Below are 26,125 nucleotides of genomic sequence, written 5' to 3' on the forward strand. Positions count from 1 at the left end.
AACTCTGAAACTGGATTCAAACTGCATAAAATTGTAATCTGATGAAGAGTTAGGCCATTGAAACCCTGAAACCTATGCCGTTGATCCTCTGGATCACTGTTGCTTGTGCAACTCTTAGTCTTCTACACAGTAATACACTATACACATGATCATGCTCTTTCCCCCACCCCTACTCTCTGTATAAAGAGAGCTTTGGCTGCCATTATAAACAGTGGAGTTTTTGATTCTATGAAATTTGAAAATGGTTTCTCTGTATCAATCAAATTCTTTCACCATCTCAGCCCTTCCAGTCCGTGCCGAACACTTATTCTCCCCTAGTCCCATCTACCTGCACTCAGACCATAACCCTCCATTCATTTCCTGTCCATATACCTATCCAATTTATTTTTAAATGATAAAATCGAACCTGCCTCCACCACTTCCACTGGAAGCTCATTCCACACAGCTACCACTCTCTGAGTAAAGAAGTTCCTCCTCATGTTACCCCTAAACTTCTGTCCCTTAATTCTCAAATCAAAACCTCTCTGAAGGAAAAACTTTCACTTAATATTAAACACCTCCCAAATGACGATGTCTCTTTTCAGAGCACCCAAAACTCTCCTCTAAGACAGATACTGGCAGCTACTAGCTGGATCAATCAGGTTTTCTGCAAAAGAAAGGAATAGTTTGTGCGGATTTATCACGACCGACCTTCTCGCGTAACTTGGAGTCTTCTGCCAGGTTCCTCAGCAAGGAAGCAGCAGTGTTGCAGATCTTGGTGTTGTTTTCCAGCAGGAGAAGCCCTACTGCTTTCAGCCCATCCTTCTGCAGCTGAGTACCCGAGAGATGCTTCAGGGTCTTCAGCACCACGTCCTTATCACACGACTGCAGATTCTGCACCAGGAACACTGCAAGAGATGCAACGTACAGCTGTGAGTGAGTCCACAGGAGAGAGCCGAATGTCAAGCCCGTCTGTTGTCACACATCTCTAAACGGAGCAGCACAACAACAAGTTTGTAAAGGCAGCGCTCAATGTATAACAAACCAAAAAAAACATTCAATAAATAAAAAGACACCCAATATAGCGCAAAAACAAAACAAAGCCCAAAGTTCCGAGTGCAACCCAGGCTGTGGGGAGAATAAATAAAAATGGGACCAATGTAGAATTATAGGCAACCTTAGCGTTATGACTGTTCTGGTAACGGATATTCACCCTCACAGAGAAAATTGGTCACTACAAGAACATTTGAGAAATGGGAACAAAACCTCTCACTTAATTTGTGAGGAATTACGTGAATAATTAAACAATTATTTTCAAGAAGATAGACACCAAATGCTGGCGTAACTCAGCGGGTCAGGCAGCATCTCTGGAGAAAAGGAATAGATGACGTTTCAGGTCGGAACCCTTTTACAAACTGAAAGATAGAGAAGGCCAGAACAAAACAGGGCCTTTATTCAACTCGCATTTATTGACACATGCAGATGAGGTGGTTTCGAATTACGTAAAAATTGCAATGCAGACTGCTATTTTTACACAATCCCCCAACCCCCAACCCCCCCCCCCCAAACCCCCTCGCGAACATGGAAGTCCCCTGCATTGTAGATGAGTGGTTGATGGACTGGGTGGGTTAGATTGCCAGTTTCCGTGCTATCTGACGCTCTAGGGAGGGGAGGCATTGTTAACAAGAGCTGTAGTTACAGAGACAAGCCAAGGCTGCTGCACAAAGTACATGAAATGCTATTTTGTCATATGAAAAGCAACAAAGTACCTTCCTCTGCCAGCTCCATGATGTAGGACGGTAAGGAGGGCACATTCTGTTCCTCAATGTGACCCAAGTACTGGAAGATCGTCAGCAGTTCCGCACTTCCACTCCGGGCACGTTTTGGCAACGTTCGGTCCAAGATCCTTTCCACTAGTTTGACAAAAACTGCAACAGGAGATTAAAATGATTCATACTGAAGGAATTATTGAAGGCTGCCTGTAAAGTAATTAATACCAACCGTAACATCCCCCACATACAATATACAATACAATACAATACAATTCAATTTATTGTCATTTGGACCCCTTGAGGTCCAAACGAAATGCCGTTTCTGCAGCCATTCATTACAAACAAATAGACCCAAGACACAACATAATTTACATAAACATCCATCACATTGCTGTGATGGAAGGCCAAAAACACTTCTCTCTCCACTGCACTCTCCCCCCCGATGTCAGAGTCAAAGTCAAAGCCCCCGGTGGGCGATGGCGATTGTCCCGTGGCCATTAAAGCCACGCCGGGTGATGCAACCCCGCAACTCGGGCGGGAGAAGTCGCCGCTGCGGAAGCCCCGAAAAGCGGTCTCCCTCCAGGGACCCGCGGGCTCCCGGTGTTACCGTCCGCCAAACCCGCAGTTGCAGCCACCGAATCTCCGGGGGTCGGGTCGCAGCAGCGTCCACCACAGCTCCACCCGCTCTGGACTCGGCCAGCTCCGCGACGGTGAGGTGAGTAGTCGGCACCAGAGCCCCCGGTCTTCCTGTTGGAGGCCGCTCCTCGTTGCAGCCCCAACGACAACGGAGACCCGACAAAGAAAAGGTCGGGTCTCCCGTGCAGGGAGAGATTTAAAAGTTACCCCCAACCCCCCCACCCCCCCACACACATACCCCAACAAAATAACAAAAACTACATAAAAACATAGACATAAAATAATAAAAACGCAGACGGACTGCAGAGGCCGCTGCTGACGAGAGTCGCGCCGCCTACCGGGATTTGGTAGAATCAAAACTAAAATGCGAGATCAATCTAATTCTACACCAACCACTTTACATTTAAGTTCATAACCAAGAATTTAACTCAGTTTTAAGAGAGCAATAAATTGTCCAAACTGCGAGCCCCATTTAATTGCAGAAATATGGCAGAGTCCATAACATAAAGCAGGGGCTCCCAACCTTTTTCATCCCGTTTACCCCAGGCAACTTTAGTAGCACATAACAATGTTATTTCACTTATTTATGAACAACTAATGACGAACAGATAACGACCGGTATACCAGAAACAAACACAGTCAGTCAATGAGCAAAAATATGTACAAATCCAGAATCAACAAATTTGCCCCCTGGGTAGGCGAAATTTACCCCAGGTTGGGAATCCTTGACATAAAGTATCTAAACCCACGATGCCTCAGACTGATTTTGCAGAGCAGATTCTCTTCCTTTGTTACGTGCATCATCTCCAACAAACTATTACATGATCTTAAAGATCTGTCAGGACATTATACTTCTGAACACAATGCTCCACCTCATTAAAGTTTGCTGATAACTAGACTATTTTGCAAGTATGCTGCCTTTATTTTGCCAAAGGTCAGGCAGTATTTCTGGAGAGGATAGTTATCACTTCATCGGATCATGGACCTTTCACATCAGATAGAGGAAATAAATAACAGGGTTTCGTGTTGAGGGGAAAAAGACTGAGCAGAATCCTTGTTTTGTGCCATCTGCAACTCTTGAAACTGCAGTACGATTCCAGTTTGAACTGTAGAAACAAGAAACTGCAGATGTTGGTTTACAAAAAAGGGCACAAAGCGTTGGAGTAAGTAAGCGGGTATGGCAGCATCCATGGAGAACATGGATGGATGACATTTCGGGTCAGGACCCTTCTTTAGACCTGAAGGGTCCCAACCCGAAACCTTTCCATGTTGTCCCAGGGATGCTGCCTGGCATGCTGAGTTATTCCAGCACGTTGTGTCGGAATTTGTGAATTGCTCACCATCCCTGTGGAACATTAATCTCCATCCCATCTTAATTCTTGTCCTTTTCTCAATGTTTTCTGTTCCGTAGCCCTGCTATCACCCAACACCTATTCCACAAACACAGAGCATGTTATGTGAACATGTTATGTGGTACTTTATTTAAAAGCTTTGTCTTGGCATAGCTTGCTGCTCACACAGATGCTGGCTTATTGACCGATACCACCCACCTGTTTCGGCTGGACCCGAGTACTGCTCATTCACTCTGCTCCCAAAACTCAAGTTCAGCTTCTCCAGGATCCTCTCCACCGTGGCGCTGTAGAGGTTTGGGCTCTCGGTACAGTGTGTCCAGAAGGAGAACACCGTTTTATCTTTCAGCAGTGGCATGACTGAATGGAAACAAATACAAAAATAACAAGAAAGCAATGAACAACTTCAGCTCCCACAATTATTTTAGGACAAAAAGCAACAAAACATAAAACCATCTTACCTCTAATTAAACCAATCTGCAATGAAATGTCAATGGGTGTCCCTCCTGTAGTTTGTTTTTTGAAATTTCAAAATAAAAACCATTTTTATTCAAAATAAAAACTTTATTCAAAATAAAAACCATTTACCAAACAAAAAAACTGGAGACAAGGAATAGGTACTTCTATACCTCTTGTTTCCCTCTCCCCTCACTCTCAGTCTGATGAAGGGTCTCGACCTGAAATGTCACCTATTCCTTTTCTCCAGAGATGCTGCCTGACCCACTGAGCTACTCCAACTTTCTGTCTAAAAATAATTCTTCATACATTCACACTTCGTAATGTTCGCACCTATCTTTAAACAAAACACCCTTTGTGACACCCTCGGGTGCTAGCCCTTATCTTATTTGAGGTGTGTCCCCACCAGGCTCAGCCCCTCAATGTCCAACAGTGGAAGGACCCTAGACTGTGGTCCTCCCCCACGGAGCCTTGGCGTTGGCTGCACCGAGCTTCAGTGCGTCCCTCAGCACGTACTCCTGCAGTCTGGAGCGGGCCAAGTCAGCAACATTGCCTGATGGACATCTCGCTCTGCTGGGAGACCAATACGTTTCGGGCAGACCAAAGAGAGTCTTTCACTGAGTTGATGGTCTTCCAGCAGTACTTGATGTCCGTCTCTTTAATGTGCTCCAGGGAACAGTGCATAAATCCGAGCACAAGATGAACCATGACAAAGACGCATGCTTCCTTCTGCAGACCCTCTTCACAAACCTCAGTCCCTGATACCACTGGTCATCAATGCTCAAGTGAGAAAGGACAACAGTTCATCACCTGGAGTTGGCTGATCCAATTAAGGATGGGTGCGATTAACTGTAAAGAAGGGACGGTTGGATGGAATAGGGAGATTCCAAGGAGCCAAGGCATTTCTAGAAGGCAACTCATTGAAATATCTCACTCACCCTCTTCGGCAGTGCTTATGTACCCGGATTTGTCCTTGCTTAGACCAGAGATCACTTCTAGAGTGCGGGCTTCTCTCAAAAGCTTGTCCAGTGCATAGATCTCTCGACATCGTAGAGGTCCGTAGATACCGAGTTGCTGCAATGTGAAATATTGGTGTTGATGCACAAGTTAACAATACTCCACATGAAGAGCCTGACCTGCACCAGGTAACCAGTTGGTGTTGGCTTTCTCTACTTCTATACTAGTGTATTTGATAAAAGACAAGAATGCATCAGATCAATTAACATTACAATAAGCAAAGAGAACTCACAGTAATTTTAATCTTGGGTGGGAGAATATATACCAGAAATGCTATTTCTCAAATCGAGGAAGCTGTATTGGTCAAAATATCGGTCAAACTTATATAAGCTATACATTTGGCTTTCAGTGGATGAAATTGTAGAATAAGACAAAATGTGCATTATTTATATTGCATTTTTCAAATCTGTATACCACCACAGTGCTTCACAGTTAATAAAGTACTTTCAAAGTTTAGTCACTTTTGTAACGCGTGTATCATTTCAGTCATGGACAGCAGCATCTCCATCAATGAGACTGATGACAACTAACAGAGGAAGGACCAAGGAAATTCGATCAAACCAGGTAGAGAAATAAAAAGGTGGAGAGAAACTGCATTACAAGGAAAACAAATAATAGAGTCCAGGGAAAAAGTGCAGAGGTAAATAATAGAGTCCAGAAAAATGGGATGAGTGTAGGATTAGTGGAAGTTGATGCTTGGGGTGGGTTGGCACTCGAGACGTCGTTTCCTTGCTGCTTCTCTCTATGATTGTCAGACTAAAGCAGGCTGTGTAAACTGAGCAGTCATAGCAAAAGGATTTGAGTATAGGAGCAGGGAGGTTCTACTGCAGTTGTACAGTTTTGGTCTCCATCTCTCGAGAGCATGGCCTGTAATGGTTAGCAATTCATAGCAAAAGGATTTGAGTATAGGAGCAGGGAGGTTCTACTGCAGTTGTACAGGGTCTTGGTGAGACCACACCTGGAGTATTGCATACAGTTTTGGTCTCCTAATCTGAGGAAGGACATTCTTGCCATAGAGGGAGTACAGAGAAGGTTCACCATACCGATTCCTGGGATGTCAGGACTTTCATATGAAGAAAGACTGGATAGACTCGGCTTGTACTCGCTAGAATTTAGAAGATTGAGGGGGGATCTTATAGGAACTTACAAAATTCTTAAGGGGTTGGACAGGCTAGATGCAGGAAGATTGTTCCCGATGTTGGGGAAGTCCAGAACAAGGGGTCACAGTTTAAGGATAAAGGGGAAATCTTTTAGGACTGAGATGAGAAAAACATTTTTTACACAGAGAGTGGTGAATCTCTGGAATTCTCTGAGTTGAGGCCAGTTCATTGGCTATATTTAAGAGGGAGTTAGATGTGGCCCTTGTGGCTAAAGGGATCAGGGGGTATGGAGAGAAGGCAGGTACAGGATACTGAGTTGGATGATCAGCCATGATCATATTGAATGGCGGTGCAGGCTCGAAGGGCCGAATGGCCTACTCCTGCATCTATTTTCTATGTTTCTATTTCTGGTGATCGATAAAGTTCTTCTAAACCCCTGAGGGAGCAGGCGGATTTGCATGTACAGTTTGTTGCTGATGTGCGCATATTTTCCCCAACACTTGTCCCCTTGCTTCACTCAGTATCCCTAATTCAGAACCTTCAGGCAGATCTTTCCATTCCAAACTTGCTTTGATTCTAAAATCAGCTAATGAAAGCCTCTCGATTCTACATAACAAACTCAACATTCAAAGTTTTGTTCCTTTCTGCAGCACCATTTGAACTGCTGCACTGGATACACGGTTGCATGTCACGGCAAGTCATGAGCTGTTCCCACCTGCTGCTCGCCATTTCAGACATCAGAAGCAGGTTTACCAAAGGCAGCTTCCCATCACCAAGGCCTTGTGCAAGACATGGCCTTCCCACAGTGAACAGCAATTGCTGAACCATGAAATGTATTGTCAGTCAACTAAGCCATTCCACTAGCTTGTCAAATCAGAGCATTTCTGCTTGACCCTGACTTCTGACATCTTAGGCCTTTATCCACTCATTTGCAAATCATAATGGTTTACTGTATGTCATGTTGTTACTTGCGAGCGGAGCACCAAGGCAAATTCCTTGTATGTGTACATACTTGGCCAATAAACTTATTCTTTCATTCATTCATAAACTGGAGGTGCGAAAAGGCCAGAACAAATCAGGGTATTATTTAATTCAATTCAAATCTTGTAAAGTACTTGAAATTCACTTTTAAACTAAAATTCACTTTTAGTTTAGTTTAGAGATACAGTGCGGAAGCAGGCCCTTCGGCCCACCAAGTCCGCATCTACCAGCGATCCCCGCACACTAACATCATCCTACACACACTTGGGACAATTTTACCAAGCCAATTAACCTACAAATCTGTACGTCTTTGGAGTGTGGGAGAAACCTGGAGAAAACCCGGGGACGGGTCACGGGTAGAACATGTGTCATTCTCATTCTCCATTGTCTTAAATTGAATTACTGAACATGTGTCAGCCATGATTGAATGGCGGAGCAGACTCGATGGGCTGAATGGCCTAATTCTGCTTACCCTGGCACAGGTTCCACTGTCAACCCAGCAGAAGTTCAGAAAGTTGCAGTGCCAATGCATAGCTAAAATGACAGAAGCAAAGACCAGTGTGGAGCTGGTCTTTCCCATTCACATTGAGTGTCCTTCAGAAGTGGTTCCAATTGTCAATCTAGCTCTCCCCCGCAAAAACATTGAGGACCAGAGCGATTTAAGTGTCATCAATTGCTGTTTAACAGTGCCATCTGCAGGCTAAAGTGAGCACTGCAGAACAATCAGTTCCAAGTTGGAGAATGTATTCAAATTCATTATGGCGCAGCAGTAGAGTTGCTGCCTTACAGTGCCAGAGACCTGGGTTCGGTCCTGACTACGGGTGCTGTCTGTATGGAGATTTTACATTCTCCCTGTGACCGTGTGGGTTTTCCCCAGATGCCCCGGTTTCCTCCCACACTCCAAAACCCTACAGGCTTATAGGTTAATTTGGCTTTGGTAAAAAAAAAAGTAAATTATCCCTAGTGTGAAGGATAGTGCAGAGCATAGGGATCGCTGGTCGCTGGCAGACTCTTGTGGGCCGAAGATACTGTCTCCGCCCTGTATCGAAACCAATGATATTGAATAATAAAGAACTTTACTGTTGCCCGATGGCTTGCTTATAAATTGCTGATGACTGTGGATTTCATGCAGCAACCTTCACATGCTCCTCACCACTGACAGCTACTTGACAAGCTCCACTCGATTCGGTAACACTGTTCCACACACGAGTACCAGGCAATGTTAATTCAATGCAGCAATTCTGCACCATCTGGTGCGTACTTCCATAGAAGAAGGAAAACACACCCAAACGCCCTTTAGTCATTTTTAAATTGTGCAATTTAATTTGTTGGAAAGCAGTAAATTGCTCCACCTACTTGTTGTAAAGTTAAAGATCTGTGGCAACCATTTTAAGTTGAGCACGAGCAGCCAGAGGATGTTGCGCAACAATCCATAAACTTTAGGAAGATTTGTTACAAGTTTTGTTCCTCCCCACAAACCCTAACGGCAGGGTTAAACTCCTGCTTTAGTAGCAGATTGTATAGACCAAAGATCCTATAGTGGAGCAAGATAGACCACTCCTGCTCAATGCAATGGGCTGACGTGTAGTACGCAACGGAGTGGAACGTGGGCCTTTTTTTCATCCATTTCAGTAACCCGGCCCGACTTTGGTTGTCCCTCTCGCAGTTGTGGGAGAACAGTGTGTGTTAATAAATTGTAATTCTGAAAATGAGGAGAAGATTTTTACCAAAGAACTTTTATTTTTACGAGGATGTTTCCGTAACCGGCTTCCGTCTCCGCACTAGTATCTTTGCTCCGCTATGGGATCTTTGGTGCAGAGACGGAAGCCAGTTACGGAAATGGGGCCGAAAATTACCAATGAACCTGCCCATGACCGTACTACCTCCTTTTCGTCGAGTGGACTACCTTGCTTGCTATAGGATCTTTGGTATAGACAGCCACACTACTTTATGCATATATTGAGTGGCATTTCGCAGCATGGGCAGGGAAAACAAATGAGAACTATGCATGGTCTGCCAAATAAAAGCTATGCAAGGTATGTCAAACTCCCAACATCCACCCACACCCCACACAAGGCAAGAATGGTGTTTACCAGCAGCAGCTTGTTGCAGGTGTTCAGGTGCAGAGTGAGAACCTGGTCCAAGTATTCACTCCCTGTTGTCATTGGAACTGGACTTCCTTCCGAGCCGCTGCCGACTCCTGTATCCTCCGTTAGTGCCTCGCTGATTCCGGTGGGAAGCCCACGGCCACTCCCGCCGCGCCTGTCAGGAGGAGCAAAGCCAAAGTCAATTCAGTGCCCACAACACAACACAACGCTGGTGCAATCCAGCATTCGCTCAGGAGGGGCAGGCTGACCCGTTTCACAATAGAAACCCAAAATGCTGAAGATACGCAGCAGGTCAGGCAGCATCTCTGGAGAGAGAAAGTGGTAACTTTACAGCTCTGAAAGTAAACAAAACTGCACCGGCGGAAATTTGAGGCACAAACAGAATTGCTGGAAGAATTCAGTTAGTCAAGCAGCATCCGTATAAATAGAAGTAGCTAACATTTCGGGTCAGGGATCTTCATTAGATCACCAGTCCTAAGGGAGGGTCCTTGATCTGATGTGTTGTGTAGAAAGGAACGGCAGATGCTGGTTTATACCGAAGATAATCACAAAGGGTCAGGCAGTATCTCTGAAGAAAGGGTCTGAAGAAGGGCTCCGATCCAAAACGTCACCCATCCTTTTTCTCCAGAGATGCTGCCTGACCCATTGAGTTACTCTAGCACTTTGTGTCTATCTTCGGTGTAAACTGCTTTCCCTTCCCACAGATGCTGCTGTCTGAGTTCTTCCAGCATTCTTCAGATCGATACTTCGATGGAAGGCCATTGGCCTGATGACTGTTGATCTCTCCTCTGGTGTTGCCTGACCTGCTGGGTATATCCAGCAGCTGCAGATTTCTGCTTTTGATCTTTTCAAGTCAAAGAGATCTGAACACAAGGTCTCGTAGGGTGCAATGACTTTGTCTTGCACAGATCTTTCAACGGGGCGAATGTCCTACGTGCAATAAGATGTGGAACTGCCACCAGGCCAAAGCAGGAGATGTCAGGTGTGGTGACTTCATCAAAGAAATAGGATTTAGGGGGCAATCTGAGGAATGTATGTTTAGGGAAGGAATTCCAGTTTGTCAGTTATTTAGCTTTGGTACAGGTTGTAAATTGTCACTAGTGTGTAGGATAGTCCAAGTGTATGGGGATCACTGGTTGGCATGGACTCGGTGGGCCGAAGGGCATGTTTCCGTGCTGTATCTCTAAAACTAAACATGACTGCGATATGTGGCTTGGCACAAGATTAGGTGCTCATCTCCCAAATGCCAGCCAGGGAATTGCATCGTTCACACTGCAGCTGAACTCCACAAGGAAATCAGTGGCAATGTGCAACAGGAACGTTGTGAGAATGTGAGAATCTCAAACATGTTGACACCCACACTGCAAATTTCTGGCTGATCGGTGTGGAACAACCAGCACTTCCCTGTAGGATTCAGCCCCCTGGGCCAATATTGTGGTGAAGCGATGATATCCAGCACATGATATCCAGCACGATGATATCCAGTGGTGGAACTGGTAGAGCTGCTGCCTCATAGTACCTTCTTCTTCTTGCGTATGGCGTGCACAGCCTAAAGTTGTAAGACAGCTTGTTCTGTTTGATCTTCTGTTTGTGCACGCCGGGTTGATTGCATTTGTTGAAACAGGGTAGACTACGTGAAGGTTGCAATCTCACACCCCAGCCCTGTACCGTAAGCTCAGGTTCGACCTTGACCTTGGGTACTGTTTGTGTAGAGTTTGCACGTTCTCCCTGTGACCATGTGGGTTTCCTCCAGGTGCTACGGTTTCTTACCACATCCCAAAGATGTGTGGGTTTGTAGGATAATTGACCTTTGTAAATTGCCCCAAGAGTAAATGAGATAGTGGGATAAAATAGAACTGGTGATCAAGGGCTGGCACGGACTTGGTGGGCCAAAGGGCCTGTTTCCACATGTCTCTAAACTAAACTCTAAAAATTCACAGAAGTGGGCCGTACCTTCCAGTCCTCTCAGCCTCGTCTTCTGAGAACTCGGAGTCCTCCATGTCGGACGTGTTGAGGAAGTCAAAGCTCTCCAGTGCGTGTTCGACCGTCAGGCTGAAGCTCGAGGCTCTGCTTCTGTTCACACCCTGCCGCTGCTGCAAAAAAACACAACACCCACTGTTCAGCAAAAGGAATGCAAATTGGCATTTCGTGCAACCAAGGCAGAGACAAGGTGAGACTTATCATTTTAGAGGATCATAAGTCTTTAGAATTCTCCAGATATTTTTCAGAAATAATTGGTTTCGATTTGGAGAAACAAGGCGGTGAAAGACAAGATAATCATACTTTATTAGCCAAGTATGTTGTGCAACATACGAGGAATTTGATTTGCCATACAGTCATGCTATTAAAAAGCAACAGAACACACAAAATACATTATTAACATAAACATCCACCACAGCGACTCCTCTGCATTCCTCACTGTGATGGAAGGCAAAAAAAGTTCAATCTCTTCCCTTCTTTGTCCTCCAGCGGTCGGGGGTCTCTATCCTTCACGATCTTACTCCCGCAGCCGGCGGCGGGCCTCCTCGTCAGGGCGATCAAGCTCCTGCATCAGGGGGATATCAGCTCCCCGCGTCATGCGATCTGACCCCAGGTCAGGGCTAGTCGAACGTCATGCGGCTTTTGGAGCTCCCAACATCAGTCTCTTAGCCGAGACTGCGAGCTACTGGTGTTAAAGTCCGCAGGCCGCGGTTGGAGCGTGATCGCAGGCAAGGGATTGGCTCCGATGTTACGTCCACGCCCCGCGGTGGGGCTCATAGTCATTCCCGAGCAAGGTCTCCAGCTCCACAATGGAGTTGAAATTGCAGTTACATCTGCCATGATCTTATTGAAGTATACTTGAGAAGCCAAGACACTTTCGCACTGATTAACACGTTACAAAAGAATTGGCCCAGATAAGCACAACCTTTAAAGCAGTGTGAAGATTTCCAAAATAAATCTGGTCATGATTGAATTGCTAAAGGGCCTGTCCCACTTTCCCGAGTTACCCGCGAATTCTCCCGAGTTTTCCCCTTGATTCAAACTCGGAGAATGTCCGTAGCGAGTCTGTAGGAGGCCGTAGATATATCGTAGCGGCTCGTTATGCCAACCGTAGGCACTCGGGGCATCAGGTAAATGTTTTTTCCAGCATGACAAAAAAATCCACGAGTAAAAAGATAGTCAGGAGGAGGAGTTCGTAGATCACGAAAATCTTGATTTTTTTTTTAAGGTTCTTTCAACTCGGCAGAGGACTGGGTAACGTGGGACAGGCCCTTTAGACATTACCAGGACAGTTTGTTCCCAGCTGGCATCAGGCAACTGAACAACCCATCCACAACTAGTTCCCATGATTTTGTTTCTCTTGTCCTTCTAGCTGGTGGCTCCATCCAAGGCTGCAAGACATTGCAGAGAGTTGTGGACGCAGCCCAGACCACCACGCAAACCAGACTCCCAACCATTGATGCCATCTACACTTCACGCTGCCTCCGCAAGGCACAGAGTGCTGGTGTAACTCGACTGGTCAGGCATCATCCCTGGAGAACATGGATAGGTGACGTTTCTAGTTCAGATAGATTGGTATACCTACAGTGCTTTGTTAGTCGTTTTGTTGGTGCCTCGTGCTTCAATCTCCGTTGGTCTCTCGTGCTTCAATCTCCGTTGGTCTGTAACATCACTGCTGCATCCTCACTCCCTACCAGTGATACAAGGTGCTGCCAGCAGGTGGGGCTATGGTGCTAGACTCAGCCGTTTACATGCAAAAATGTGCTCTCAAAACTCAATTTCATGCTTTCTTTCTCTAACTTTTGTGGAAGTCGCTCTTACTTCCCGAAGAAAGTCACAAAACAGCTTTTTAACCGTGAAGAAATTGATCCTTACAGACACAAAGAAAATGTAGGTCGTAATCACGATGAATTGAAAATGTATCAAAGCAAAACAGCAGGAGGTATCAGGGATAGTGATGAACAGGATATACAATACATGGTGATGGTTCACTGCAAAGCACCAAAGCAAAAGGGCGTAAAAAAAACCCAACAGGCTGCCCTGGATCACAAAATCAGTTTGCTGTTTGCTCCTCGCCAAATCTCCCTGGGCAGTACAGTGCACAGCAGTAAGGTGGAGTTGCTGCCTTACCGCCAGAGAACCGGGTTCCATCCTGACTATGGGTGATGTCTGTGTGGAGTTTGTACATTCTCCCTGTGATGGCGTGGGTTTTCTCCAGGTGCTCCAGTTTCCTCCCATGCTCCAAAGATGTGTAGGTTAAATGGCTTCTGTAAATTATAAATTGTCCCTAGTGTGTAGGATAGTGCCGGTGATCGTTGGTCAGCGAAGATTCAGTGGGCCGAATGGCCTGTGTCCACGCTGTAGCTCTAGTCTATAATCAATGATCTCTTGATATCACAGTAATGGCCTCCGCAGTATAACTAGCAGCCTGTGCTCTCAAAGAGACATGTTATTCGCAAAGGTCACCTTTGTTCACTGTCACTGTCTTCCTATGGGAATGGGGGGACATACAAATGTTTATGGAACAACTGAAGGTTACAGAAGAATTATAGCAGTTAAATTGCTAACTGGTAACAAACTAGCATCTGGAGTTTCAGGCATAACTACCAGAAAAAAAACTTGTGTGACTCGATGGCAAAGACTTTACCAGGAGAAAGGATAGGGAGAGGGAGCTGGGAGTGATGGCGGATGGAGTGAGATGGGGAGACCTCCATACTCTCTTCTCCATCTCCAAAGAACTCACAAAGAATTAGGAGGGAGGAGGGGAGGAAGAGGCAGAGGGAAGAGATAAAGGCGGGAAATATTGAACTGGCTACATGGACTCCACATGTGACATGTATCAGCCTATTTGCTGTGGTGGTTTCACACATCAAGTCTATTCCCCCATATAGTACCTGGTCTATTCGCAGCCTTTCATACCGATGGAATGTGTAGGTGCTTCTCAGGGATCAGATGTGCCTGAATTGATCCAACTAACCAACTCTGTAAGTATTTTTCTCCGGAATATTATTAAAGCCACAGGTTTAGTTTAGAGATACAGCATGGAAACAGGCCCTTCGGCCCACCGATTCCACGCCGGCCATCAATCACCCGTTTACACTCGTTCTATGCTATCCCACTCTTGCATCCATTCCCTACACACTGGGGGCAATTTGCTGAGGGCAAGTAATCTACAAACCCACACGTCTTTGGAATGTGGAAGGAAACCGGAGCACCCGGAGAAAACCCACAGGGAGAACGTGCAAATTCCGTACAGACAGCGTCCGGGGTCAGGATTGGACTCGGGTCTCTGGTGCTGTGAGGCAGCAGCTCTACCAGCTGCACCAGCAGGTTAAACAGCCTTTCTATCCAAATAGATGGGGTTCAAGCATTACTTATAAAAACAAACTCCATGGCAAAGAAAAGACACGCAGTCAGTTTGGCTGGTGCTGTGCCAGATATCCCGTCGATCCATTGGAGCAGTGGTTTCTGGCTTGGAGTAAATAGCATTGGTTCCTGCTTCGAGGAGGGCAGTCTGCTCTGGCGAGGGTATACAAGAAGACAGCAGCCAGTTGCACAACAAACAGTGTTCTATCAACATCACTGTGTTAAGCCGGGGCTTCCCAAGATACAGCACCCAGCACGTCCAAGTCCTGAAGGGCGTCAGCACGTTGGGATTGGCAAAATGGCTCCTCTGTAATGCCAGATCTCAACACAATCCCCCTACCACAACTGACTCTGCGCTGTCACTCGGTCTTGGGGCCATCACCACTGGTTTCTGTAAATTGACCGGAATTGTGGAGGATGCAAAAGTGGGGTAACAGGGAATTAGTGTACGGGTGAGCGATGGTCAGCATGGAAACGGTGGGCTATTCCACGCTGTATCGCTCAACTAAAGTAAACTCTCCCTCCCAGCGGCTTCTCATTTTCAATACTTCATTATCAAAGCATCCAAAACTCTGCTTCATGCTTGCTCTTTTACACTAGGCCCAGCTCACCCATTGCCCTTGTGATCAATGTCCTGCACTGACTCCCAGTCTGCGAACAGTTCCGTTTTAAAGTTATTATTATTCATGTCTTAACACAGCACCGTGCCTTGGCTCCTCCCTATTTCCGTGACCTCTTCCAGCACAGCTGCCAATAATAAGCATTCCTCCAACTTCAGCCTTTTGCACAGCCTGGATTTTAATAACTCCCGAACCTCTCAACAGCACAGCGGAGAACAGCATAGCACACGGTGGTAAACCTGCTGCTTCACAGCACAAGAGATGTGGTTGATATTGACTACGGGTGCTGTCTGTGTGGAGTTTGTACATTTTCCGTGTCCATGTGGGTTTCCTCTGGGTGCTCCGGTTTCCTCCCAAATTCCAAAGATGTACAGGTTTGTAAGGTTAATTGGTTTCTGTAAAGGGCCTGTTCCACTTAGGCTATTTTTTAGGTGACTACAGGCGCCACATGGTCGCCCGTATGGTCGTGAGTCGTCTCCTCAAGCTTACCTTCGTACCTCATCTTTTCTCCCCTTATTGCCTTTTCTAGTAATCTTCTGTTGCTCTTTAAACATTACCCAATCCTCTTGCTTCCTGCTCATCTTTGCTACGTTGTACTTCTTCTCTTTTATTTTTATACTGTCCCTGACGTCCCTTGTCAGCCACGGTCGCCCCTTACTCCCTTGGAATCTTTCTTCCTCTTTGGAATGAACTGATCCTGCACCTTCTGTATTAATCCCAGAAATACCTGCCATTGTTGTTCCACTGTCATCCCTGCTAGGGTCTCTTTCCAGTCAACTTTGACCAGCTCCTCTTCTCCTGACGTAGGTGCTGTCGTAGGTTGTCGCAGGTGCTGGCTTCGGTGGATTCCATTGGCGACTACCTACGTCAACCGGCGACAGGTACCAGCGACTGAATTGTCTTCAGTTGTCGCTGACAGGTAAGTAGCTTGACTTCGGTTGTCGTAGGTTGTTGCCTGTGTGGTCGTAGGTGTGGTCGTAGGAGGATATCCTAATGGGTCGCCGGTTGTCGGTAGCTTGACGTCGACCAAATGAAGGTTGTTGTAGCTTGTCGTAGGCATTGTCGAAGGGGGGGGGGGTCCAGTCGCTGTTTTTTCGGCGACCTGCTACGACTATGACAGTCGCCGGCAGTCGCCTAAGTGGGACAGGCCCTTAAAATTGGCCTAGTGTGTAGGATGAAAAAGTGGGAGAATATAGAAGTAGCGTACGGGTGATTGATGGTTGCCGTAGACTCGGTGGTCGAAGGACCAGTTTCCACGCTGTATCTCAGATCAGACAGCATGTGGGCAGGGAATGGACCAGCAACGTCTCGGGTAGGGACCCTTCATGATATTATTAGGAATTTCATACAACAATCTTGAAAATCCACTAGTCCAGCAGTACTGAAGTCCCAAGGCTGTCTGATTATCTGTTTTACTGTAGCTGCGTTTCCCACAACATTTTGAAAATTGGCTGAAAATTTAAGCTTCTCACGCAAATAAACTGGACGCACTGAAGTAGTGGCCTCAAAGGGAGAAAAAAATGGATTGTTTGGCCAAAAACGCCGATTTACACAGAAGCTGCAAAGATCATGCCTACATACGCATGTGTAGAAGTCATATAAAGAAACTGTGGCAGACAGTGAAGTGGCAACAAGGAGGGCAGCTCAAGCAGCAACACAGGATGCGTAATCCTAACCAGCACAATGTTCTAAATGGGAAAGCATCGCATAAGCAATTAATTTACTCTTCACCACTAAGTGTTGTGAAAATGTGCTTATAATTGTGGAAAGGCTGGGAACGCAGTCAGAGTCTCTTTAATTACTGACAGATGCACTGATTGGGAATTGTGGAACAAGATAAAATGATGCTTTAAAAAATAAATTCTGGAAAGCTTTAAAGATTTAAAATACAATTCGCTGGTGGAAGTCAGTTGATCAAGTGGCATCTGAGGAGGGAAATGTACCAACTATATTTTGAGTCGGACTGATGGAGTAGAGGGGAGGTAGCTGGTAGAGAGGGGTGAGGCAAGAACTAGCCGTGCTTGGTCCAGGTGAGGAGGGATTCATTGGCAAACGAATCAAATGATTGGGGAGAGAAGGTTGGAGAACAGAACCAAGGCTGTAGATAATAAATGGGGCAGCACAGTACTTTCACCTGCTCAGGTGCGATTCACAAGAGGGCTTGGCATAGTACCTGACTTCATTGTTGCTAAACACCCTGAAGGAAAACCTTTCTCAGGATAGTAAAGAGTGGCACAGTGGTGCAGCTGTAGAGTTGCTGCCTTACAGCGCCAGAGACCCGGGATGGTTCCAGACTACAGGTCTTGTCTGTACGGACTTTGTACATTCTCCCCGTAACTGCGTGGGTTTTCATTGAGTGCTCCAATTTCCTCCCACATGTTCCCCAGAGATGCTGCCTGACCCTCTTTCTTTGTCTCTCTCAATCATAACCTTGTCAATATTCACTTTGTATTGTAATATTCACAAGTATTGGAGCTGTTAATTTATTAAACTTTTGATTATTGTCTACGTACAATATCCACTTGTATTGTGTTACAGGCCTGTTGTGCTGCTGCACATAGGGATTCCATTGTCAGTACGTGTGACAATTACACACTTGTGACTCTTGCTGGTGAGTCAGACACCTCTGGCCTCTTACGACATGAAACTCATTGGCGTCTCCCGTCATCCCTGCTCCCAGGGACTGATTCACAGAGAAACTCAAGACTCAGCGAGGGGCCAACCACGCAAATGCAAACTCCTTTATGGACATACACACCCAACCCAACAGCAGGAGCACGAATGCTGTGGCAGGACTGTGGTTTAACATAGACACTCCCTGACGTACGCAATAGACAACTTAGATGCACGCACCGAGTATAAATAGCTCTGTACTCAGTCCCTAGTTCAATCAAGGCAGTTCGTAATTTGCACAACACTGTACAGGTGCACAACCTTTTATCCGAAAGCCTTGGGACCAGACACTTTTCGTAATTCGGAATTTGTTGGTCTTCGGAATGGAAAATGTTTAGCGTAGATTTTAATAGCTGGCTCAGTGGTAGAGTGCTCGGCTCATATCCGCAAGGTCGCGAGTTTGCGCCTCGATCCCGGCAGTTCCTCGGTCGCGAGTTTGAGTCTTCAATGTAGTTTTTTCTTGCAGAATAAATGTCTGTATGAAATGCAGTGTGTTGAATGAATTCCTGAATTTATAAATGTGACCGCAGCATTGAATCACCTCTCGCACTCATGCCACCCTAGCGGGGCTACATGCCCTTAGGCGGCCTAAGGCGACATTTTCACACTCTTATATCCGTGTGCAGCAAAGGCGACGTGCGTTTGGCGCCAAACGTGAGCTTTGGTGAGCGTTGGTGTGCAGACGACATCCTGGAAAAAATGTCCGGTTTCTTCCAGGTAGGCGATATACCCTCCCGGGCAATATACCCTCCACTTCTCTTTTATGAAGGGGATTTAGTTCCCCTTTCTTCCAGGACCGACCGGAGGTTCCGCTGTCACCTCTGCGGGCCGCCCTCGGTGAACGTCCTGTCTCCCTGTCCCTGGGATAGTAGGGGGCGATCAAACAGCACAATACCCCCCTCCCCCTCCAACTCCAGAGGAATCCGCTCCCCGATGGGCCGCTACGGCGACAAGTGGCTGTTCGCCCACAGCCCGAGCTGCGCGACCCCAAGAACAAGACGTACCTTGCACACCATCAGCTTCTGCCCATACGGGTAGCGTGTTCCTCTGGAGTTGGAGCGGGGCTGGGCTGGAGTTGCTGATCTGGGATCTCCGTGCTTGCAATGGGCCTGGGGGTCGGTGTCCCGATGAGGGGGCTGTGGGCCACTTGTCGCCGTAGCGGCCCATCGGGGAGCGGCTTCTGGTGGTCCTGATGTCTCCGGCCAGTTTGCAGTTTTCCTCTGGAGTTGGAACGGGGCTGAGCTGCTGCTGGCTGTGGGTCTCTGGGATCTCCGTGCTTGCAGTGGGCCTGGGGGTCGGTGTCCCGTTGGTCCTGACGTCTCCGGTGACTGGCACTGACCTGCTAGCATCGCCGACATGAAGACAGTGCATAACCCCCGCGCCGGTGCAATGGGCGGGGAGCTGGAGAGGGGAGGGAAGGGGTCACACACATGGCCGGGAAGCAGAGGGGTGTAGGTGGGGTGAAACTGAAGGCGGCGACAATCTGCTGCTGCTGCCTGCCCGCTGAGTTAAAAAGTTCCCACGCAAGACTCACGATACACTGTGTATCGTGCTACCGTGGGAACTTTTTAACTCAGCGGGCAGGCAGCAGCATATTGTCAATTATTAACCCTCCCGCGCAATATACCCTCAGCTTCTCTTTTATGAATGGGGATTTAGTTCCCCTTTCTTCGAGGACCGACCGGAGGTTCCGCTGTCATCTCTGCGGGCCGCCCTCGGTGAACGTTTTCAAGGACCTTTCTTCAAGGACCGAAAAAATGTCCGCTATTCGGAGGTTTTCGTTATTTGGATCTTCGGATAAAAGGTTGTGCACCTGTACAATAACACAAGTTAACATCGGAAACAAGCCGGCAATGGCGGCAGTGTTTACCCATAAGGCCACATGCTGCAGCAAGTGCCCTGGATGCAGCCAGACGCTGCTGAGACAGTTAATAGTCTGACACGTAGACAGACTGAAGGAGGATCTCGACCCGAAACGTTACCCATTCCATCTCCCCAGAGATGCTGCTTGTCCCGCTGAGTTACTCCAGCACTTTGGCGTAAACCCGCACCTGCAGTTCCTTTCTACTCCAATACTCTCAATTATTTATTTCAGGTTGGGGATAGTGATTATGTAAAATATGACTTGCACAAGAGTTTGTGGAACGTAACCCGTACGTAGGTCGGGGAGTAACTGTAGCCAAATTCACATTGAACTGACAAAGCACAACAGCCCAGCCTACAGCAGGGCCTGATGAAGTGACAAGAGGAGGCAAACATTCAGATTGCACAAGTGTCTAATAGTGACTGTGAATTGGAAAATAAACTGCCAGTTCACTGTGGGTTCCCTGGAAACAAATGCTCAATTCCTACCAACGTCACTTGGGGATGGTCACTGAGTGGGCATCAAGTGGACCCAACACATCATCATCATCATGATCATGATCAGGCCAGCATGGAAGTGGCAGTATTTTGCAATGACTGCACCATCAACAGGACTCAAGAGAGTATTTATTATGCAATGCTCCCCACTCCCTACATGAAACCAGGGATCAATACCTTCTAGGACAGAGAAATCATTACTGTTCTCATTAAATGAATCAGATCATCTGAGGGGAAGAGAGGCTCAACAAATGAGGAGAGACAATTCAACTGCAGAGCGCCATCGGGTGGTTCCGCACGCGGCAGCCTCGCCAGCAGTTTGTCTGTCAATTCACCCTTTTTGTTATTTTTAGTTGTGTCAAAAGTATGTTTTTGAAGGTTTCTTAGTCTTTTTTATGGGGGGAGGGGGGTGGGGAACGGGGAAACCGTTTTCTCAGTCGTTTCCTGGTCGAGGATGCGTCTTTTCTCCGAGTCGCATCTTCGCAGTCCTCCTCGCGTCCTACCATCTGGATTGGCGCGGCCTTTCCTGCTGGAAACCGGCCAGGTCTTCAGCAGTGGCGCAGCACTGGATTCCATCGCCGGGGCTCCGCAGTGTTGGGATTGCTGTTTAACACCATGGAGCTGTGGTTTGCGGAGCTTCCAGCCGCGGGCGGCGCTGACTCTAACATCGCGGAGTCCTGGGGACCTCTTGCTGGGGATCACCAGCGTTGAATCTCCGCCCAGCTCGGCCTGTGGACTTCGGGTGCCGTGGTCTCCGGTAGGAAACTCCAAGCTCCTGAGAGTGTTCTCCGTTCCGACGTCGGAGCTCCGATCATCCCGACGAGAGGGCCTGAAACATCGGGCCGCCCATGGCGACGACTGAGGAGGCCTCAAAGGCCTCGACCACGGGTGAACAAAGAGGAAGATGACTGAACTTTATTGCCTTCCCTCACAGTGGGAAACGTTGATTCTGCTGTGTGGGGATGTTCATGTTAAATTCTATTGTGAATTGTGTTCTATTTATTCGTATGGCTGTATGGTCATTCAAATCTCACTGCACCAATTGTTGCATGTGATAATAAATGTCTCTTGAACTTGAACATAACAGGGATTTGAGAAGAAGCTAGTCAACTGAAGAACTTCACCCTGTGGCCTCACCTGACTCATTATTAGTTATCACGCTTGGGTACGCCAAAAAAAAGGCAGAATTATTTAACTCTCACCGAGGGAATCCAACTCTGAGGAATTTTCCAGCAAACACAGCTGAAACGGATATAGCGCACACCAAGTCCATAAACGAACGGCCACAGAGTTAAAATGTAATTTAGTTTAGAGATGCAGTGTGGAAACAGGCCTTCCCGCCCACCGAGCCTGCACCGACCAACAATCACCCAGTACACAAATGTGACCATACCACTGCATTCCCACACTGGAACATTCACACCAAGTTACAACCAACCCTAACCAAACACACTTACCAATAGAACTTCTTCCAAATGCTTGACCTCCATCTCCAGTTTCTGGAGCTCAGGGAATTGGCCGCGGTAATCATCAAGTGTGGAATTTAACATCATCAAGGCTTCCTCGATGCCTGGGTCCGCCGGCTTCACTTTGGCCGGCTCTGCTGGCTCAGTCTTCTCCTCGCTCAGTTTGCTATTCTCCTCTATGGAGGCAGAGCTCTGAGCTGCCACGTCAGTGGTAGCTGCTTCCGCTTGTAGACCACAGGAAGGGACTTCAGGGGTTTCTGCCGTGAGCAGTGGAGCCTCCGACTGCAGCATGGCATCAATGCTCTGCTCAGGCACAGGCGGAGTGGGCTCAGTCGCGGGCATTGGTGGCGAAGCTGCTAAACTAATGGCGGCAACCACCTGTACCTCTGGCTCTGTGCTCACCGGGGCATTCGAGTCCATCACCACGTCCACACTCGCTTCACTGATATTGCTGAGAGTTCTGGAAATCGGCACGTTCCCATTCCACATTACGTGCTCCGGCTCTGCCACGATTTCCTCTTCCACCGAGTGCCTGTTGGCCTCAGCACTCTCCGCCTGTGGTTCCTCGGCATGTGCTAACGTTATGGTGATCCTGGGCACCGTTCCCTGAATTTCGGGCTGCACCAGCGTCTTGGGTGAATGCCTGACGCTCGTTGACAACTGCGGGCTGGAAGAACCGTCGGAAGAATCGGAGGAGATGGACCAGGCGGCGCCGTTCTCCAGGTCTTCCTGTCTCCGCAGCATGTTCTAAACAAAGCAGAATGGCACAGGTCAGCCAGCTCCAGGGACACGCTGTACAACAGCACACTGCACGTGCGGGACAAGGTGTGTGTGGGGAACAAGGTGCAAGCAGACTAAAACTGTCCTGAAGATTATTGATTTATCTAACTTCAAGTAACCCTTGCATTCCCTCTCTCTCCGTCCCTCCCCCACCCTAGTCGTGTTACTAGTTTCACTGTCGTCCGGCTCAGTTTCACTGTTTGTATCACTCCTTATCACCTTCTCCACAGCCAGCAATGCACCATTGTGGGCTCCACCTTTCCTTGATTATCATAGTTGGCTTTGATTTATCCTTTTGCATATCTTTCATTCATTTGTTCTTTGTACCTATTCATACCTCTCCCATCCCTCTCCCCTGAACTTCAGTCTGAAGAAGGATCTCGAACCGAAACGTCACCTATTCCTTTTCTCCAGAGATGCTGCCTGACCCGCTAAGTTACTCCTACACTTTGTCCTGCTAAAGATCTAGCTGGGTGTAAAATGGAAAAGTAATTTACTGGGGCTTCAAAACAATCACCTTGTAGGTCATAAACCCAACTCTCAGGACTAAAAGGAATCAAAGCTAAACCAATGCAAGGACATATTGTGTGAGGTTAGCTTGACATGAGGCTTCAGGTAGTGAGATGCTTCTGCTGCCAAAACACCCAATAAAGAGGCATAACTGGGCGGCAAGGATTTGCCATTTGTCAAAGCTGTTACTGATTCTTACTGTTAAATAATTTTCCCTCCAAAATAAACTTTATTCAGGGTAAAAAATATTTACAAAGCAAAAATCTCTTCCAAATACCCATCACCCTTTGTATAAAAATGGTTGCCCCTCAGTTTCCTATTAAATCTTTCTCCCCTCACCTGAAACCCTCTGGTCCTCTGGTTCTTGATACCCCTGCTTTGGGTAAAAGTAAATGTGCATCTACCCTATCTATTCTTCTCATGATCTTATACACCTCTATAAGATCACCCTTCATTCCCCCCGCGCTCCATGCAAACCTATACCCAAGGCTGCAAAAGTAAATCCAAATGTTATAATTTATTAGAAGTTTTATTGAGAACCTTTCTGATTTTTGCGCACCAGTTATCCTTTGTCAGTGAGCCGATTCTCTATTCCTCCCTCCCCAAATTTCTCAACTGTGTGTTTAAAATGTGCGAATGATGTAGCTCGAGTCAGAGCCTATGTGCACCCAAGGGGATGTGAAATTATTAACAAGTTTATACAGACGGTGATAGCTTTACCACATGTGGCTCAAGAACAAAGGTGACTCTCTTCCTTTCCTCAAGTGTGCAGAGCCGCACATTTGCTTTACAGTACCTCCCTATAACAACTCCCCAAAAGCTGACAGCATTCACACAGAGGGTGGTGGGTTTATGGAATGTGCTGCCAGAGGAGGTAGCTGAGGCATGTACGATGACAACATATAAAGGCTATTTGGACAGGTACATGGATAGGAAAGGTTTAGAGCCAATTTGTGATCCCAGCTACAAAGACAGATATGTACAGCAATTCGTTCTTCCCCCGCACAATTAAAGCATGGAATAATCTCCACCCAACTATAGTTACCCAACCAGATGCAACTAAATTTAAAGTAGCTCTTTCTTCCCAATAACCCTTTCTGACTTAAGCCCTCCCTTCACCACCTCCAGTTTAAATTCCATTTGGAATATTTTGGAGGACCAAGAAACCAAGAACCAAGAATATGGGTCAAACGCGGACAGGTGGGACTAGTGCAGATGGGGAATCTTGGTTGGCATGGGGTAGTTGGCCCGAAGGGTTGGTTTGCAAGCTGTATGACCATACACCACATCCTTATTAATACTGTAACCCCCCTCCCTATTTACAGTACCCACTGCTGAATGAGCCAAACCATCACGGAACGCAATGTGAAAATAAAAGCTCCGGAAAACCTGGATGTAAAAATCATAATTTGCTACGTGGTTTGATAATTTGTTTTAATCCTAAAAGGTTTGTCAGAGGAAACAATTTTCTGTTTAGGCATTTTAGGCAGCTAGCCTGTTGCGTTTGCTGTGAATTAACATGGCTACCCACCAACACACAGGTTAACTTTACAGGTAAACAGGTGTTTTTTTTGTCCTTAGAGTGTGACACAGTGTCGCTGCGGTAGAGTTGCTGCTTTACAGCGCCAGAGACCCGGGTGCAGTTTATACGGAGTTTGTACGTTCTCCCTGTGACCGCGTGGGGTTTCTCCCGGGTGCTCCAGCTTCTTCCCACACTCCAAAGACGTGTGGGTTTGTAGGTTAATTGGCTTCGGTAAAAGTGTGTGGTAGAGTGTTAGTGTACAGAGTGACCACTGATCGGTGTGGACCCAGTTGGCTGAAGGTCCTGAGTCTGCCCTGTATCTCTAAAGTTTAAAGTAAAGCTCGGAGACACTTACGTAAAAGGCTTGTTCCCGCAAGGATGGGGTATCTGGTGGACTCTGGTTGTAAGTGGAAAATCGCTTGTTTACTGTGGCCACCTTGTTAACCGTGCTTGCAGCAGATGTTTGATCGTCTTTATCAAATGGACTGAAAGACACAGAACAACGATGCAAATTAAGAAATGATACACTGAAGAAACAAGGAACTGCAGATGCTGGTTTACAATGTAAAAAAGAAACAAAGTGCTGGAGTAACTCAGTGTGTCAGGCAGCATCTTTGGAGAGCATGGATAGGTCCGAAACGATACACTGACATTGCCAGCACTTCAGGCTACAAACCAAAAGGGAATTTATTTTCCCACCCTTTTTAAACATTGGAGTTCAATACATGCTATTAGTTCACGATTAGTGCAAAAACCTAGCAGAAACATTATCAAACACAATTTGACATCAAGTCACATAAAGAAACTACAGAGATGACCAAAAGCTTGGTCAGATAATTATAAGGAGTGTCAAACATAGAAAAATAGGAAGAGTAGGCCATTCGGCCCTTTGAACCAGCACTGGCATTCAATATGATCATGGCTGATCATCTAAAATCTGTACCCAGTTCCTGCTTTTTCCCCATATCCCTTAATTCCTTTAGTCCTAAGAGCTAAATCTAACTCGCTCATGAAAACATCCAATGAATTGGCCGCCATTGCCTTCTGTGGCAGTAAATTCCAGATTCACAACTCTGTAAGTGAAAAGGTTTTTCCTCATCTCACTCCTAAATGGCCTACCCCTTATTCTTAAACTGTGACCCCTGGCTTTGCACTCCCACAACATCGGGAATTTTTTTCCTGCATCTAGCCTGTCCCATCCTTTAAGAATTTTATATGTTTCTAGGGAACTTAGTGAGTGAGAAATTGTTAATATAAAACGCCTAATATACGTTTTAAACAAGACAAGAGCTTGCCTGCACCATTCAGTAAGAGTAGCTGCTAGGAACGGTAATGTCCTGCAGTCCGATGCTGTACGTAGATCTAATAAACATGTGTTGTATCTTGATATGTGTTTGACTCCAATCATTACATGGTGTCAGAAGTGGGATTCGATCCCACGCCTCCATT

The 26,125-nt window shown here is 46.7% G+C and overlaps 1 protein-coding gene across 4 annotated transcripts in view; it reads right to left on the minus strand.

The window, feature by feature from the left end:
• ripor1 (RHO family interacting cell polarization regulator 1) overlaps window positions 1–26,125 on the minus strand; it is a 281,458-nt gene that overhangs the window by 6,290 nt on the left and 249,043 nt on the right. For all 4 annotated transcript variants that reach the window (XM_033036276.1, XM_033036274.1, XM_033036278.1 and 1 more), the window contains exons 12-19: window positions 25,032–25,161; window positions 21,856–22,611; window positions 11,352–11,491; window positions 9,384–9,552; window positions 5,131–5,266; window positions 3,938–4,096; window positions 1,749–1,907; window positions 691–887 (exon numbers count right to left, since the gene is read on the minus strand). In XM_033036276.1, coding sequence (XP_032892167.1) covers window positions 691–887; window positions 1,749–1,907; window positions 3,938–4,096; window positions 5,131–5,266; window positions 9,384–9,552; window positions 11,352–11,491; window positions 21,856–22,611; window positions 25,032–25,161 — 1,846 coding nt within the window. The remainder of the gene's footprint in view (window positions 1–690; window positions 888–1,748; window positions 1,908–3,937; window positions 4,097–5,130; window positions 5,267–9,383; window positions 9,553–11,351; window positions 11,492–21,855; window positions 22,612–25,031; window positions 25,162–26,125) is intronic.

This window comes from Amblyraja radiata, chromosome 17, assembly GCF_010909765.2.
Source record: "Amblyraja radiata isolate CabotCenter1 chromosome 17, sAmbRad1.1.pri, whole genome shotgun sequence".
NCBI lineage: Eukaryota > Metazoa > Chordata > Chondrichthyes > Rajiformes > Rajidae > Amblyraja > Amblyraja radiata.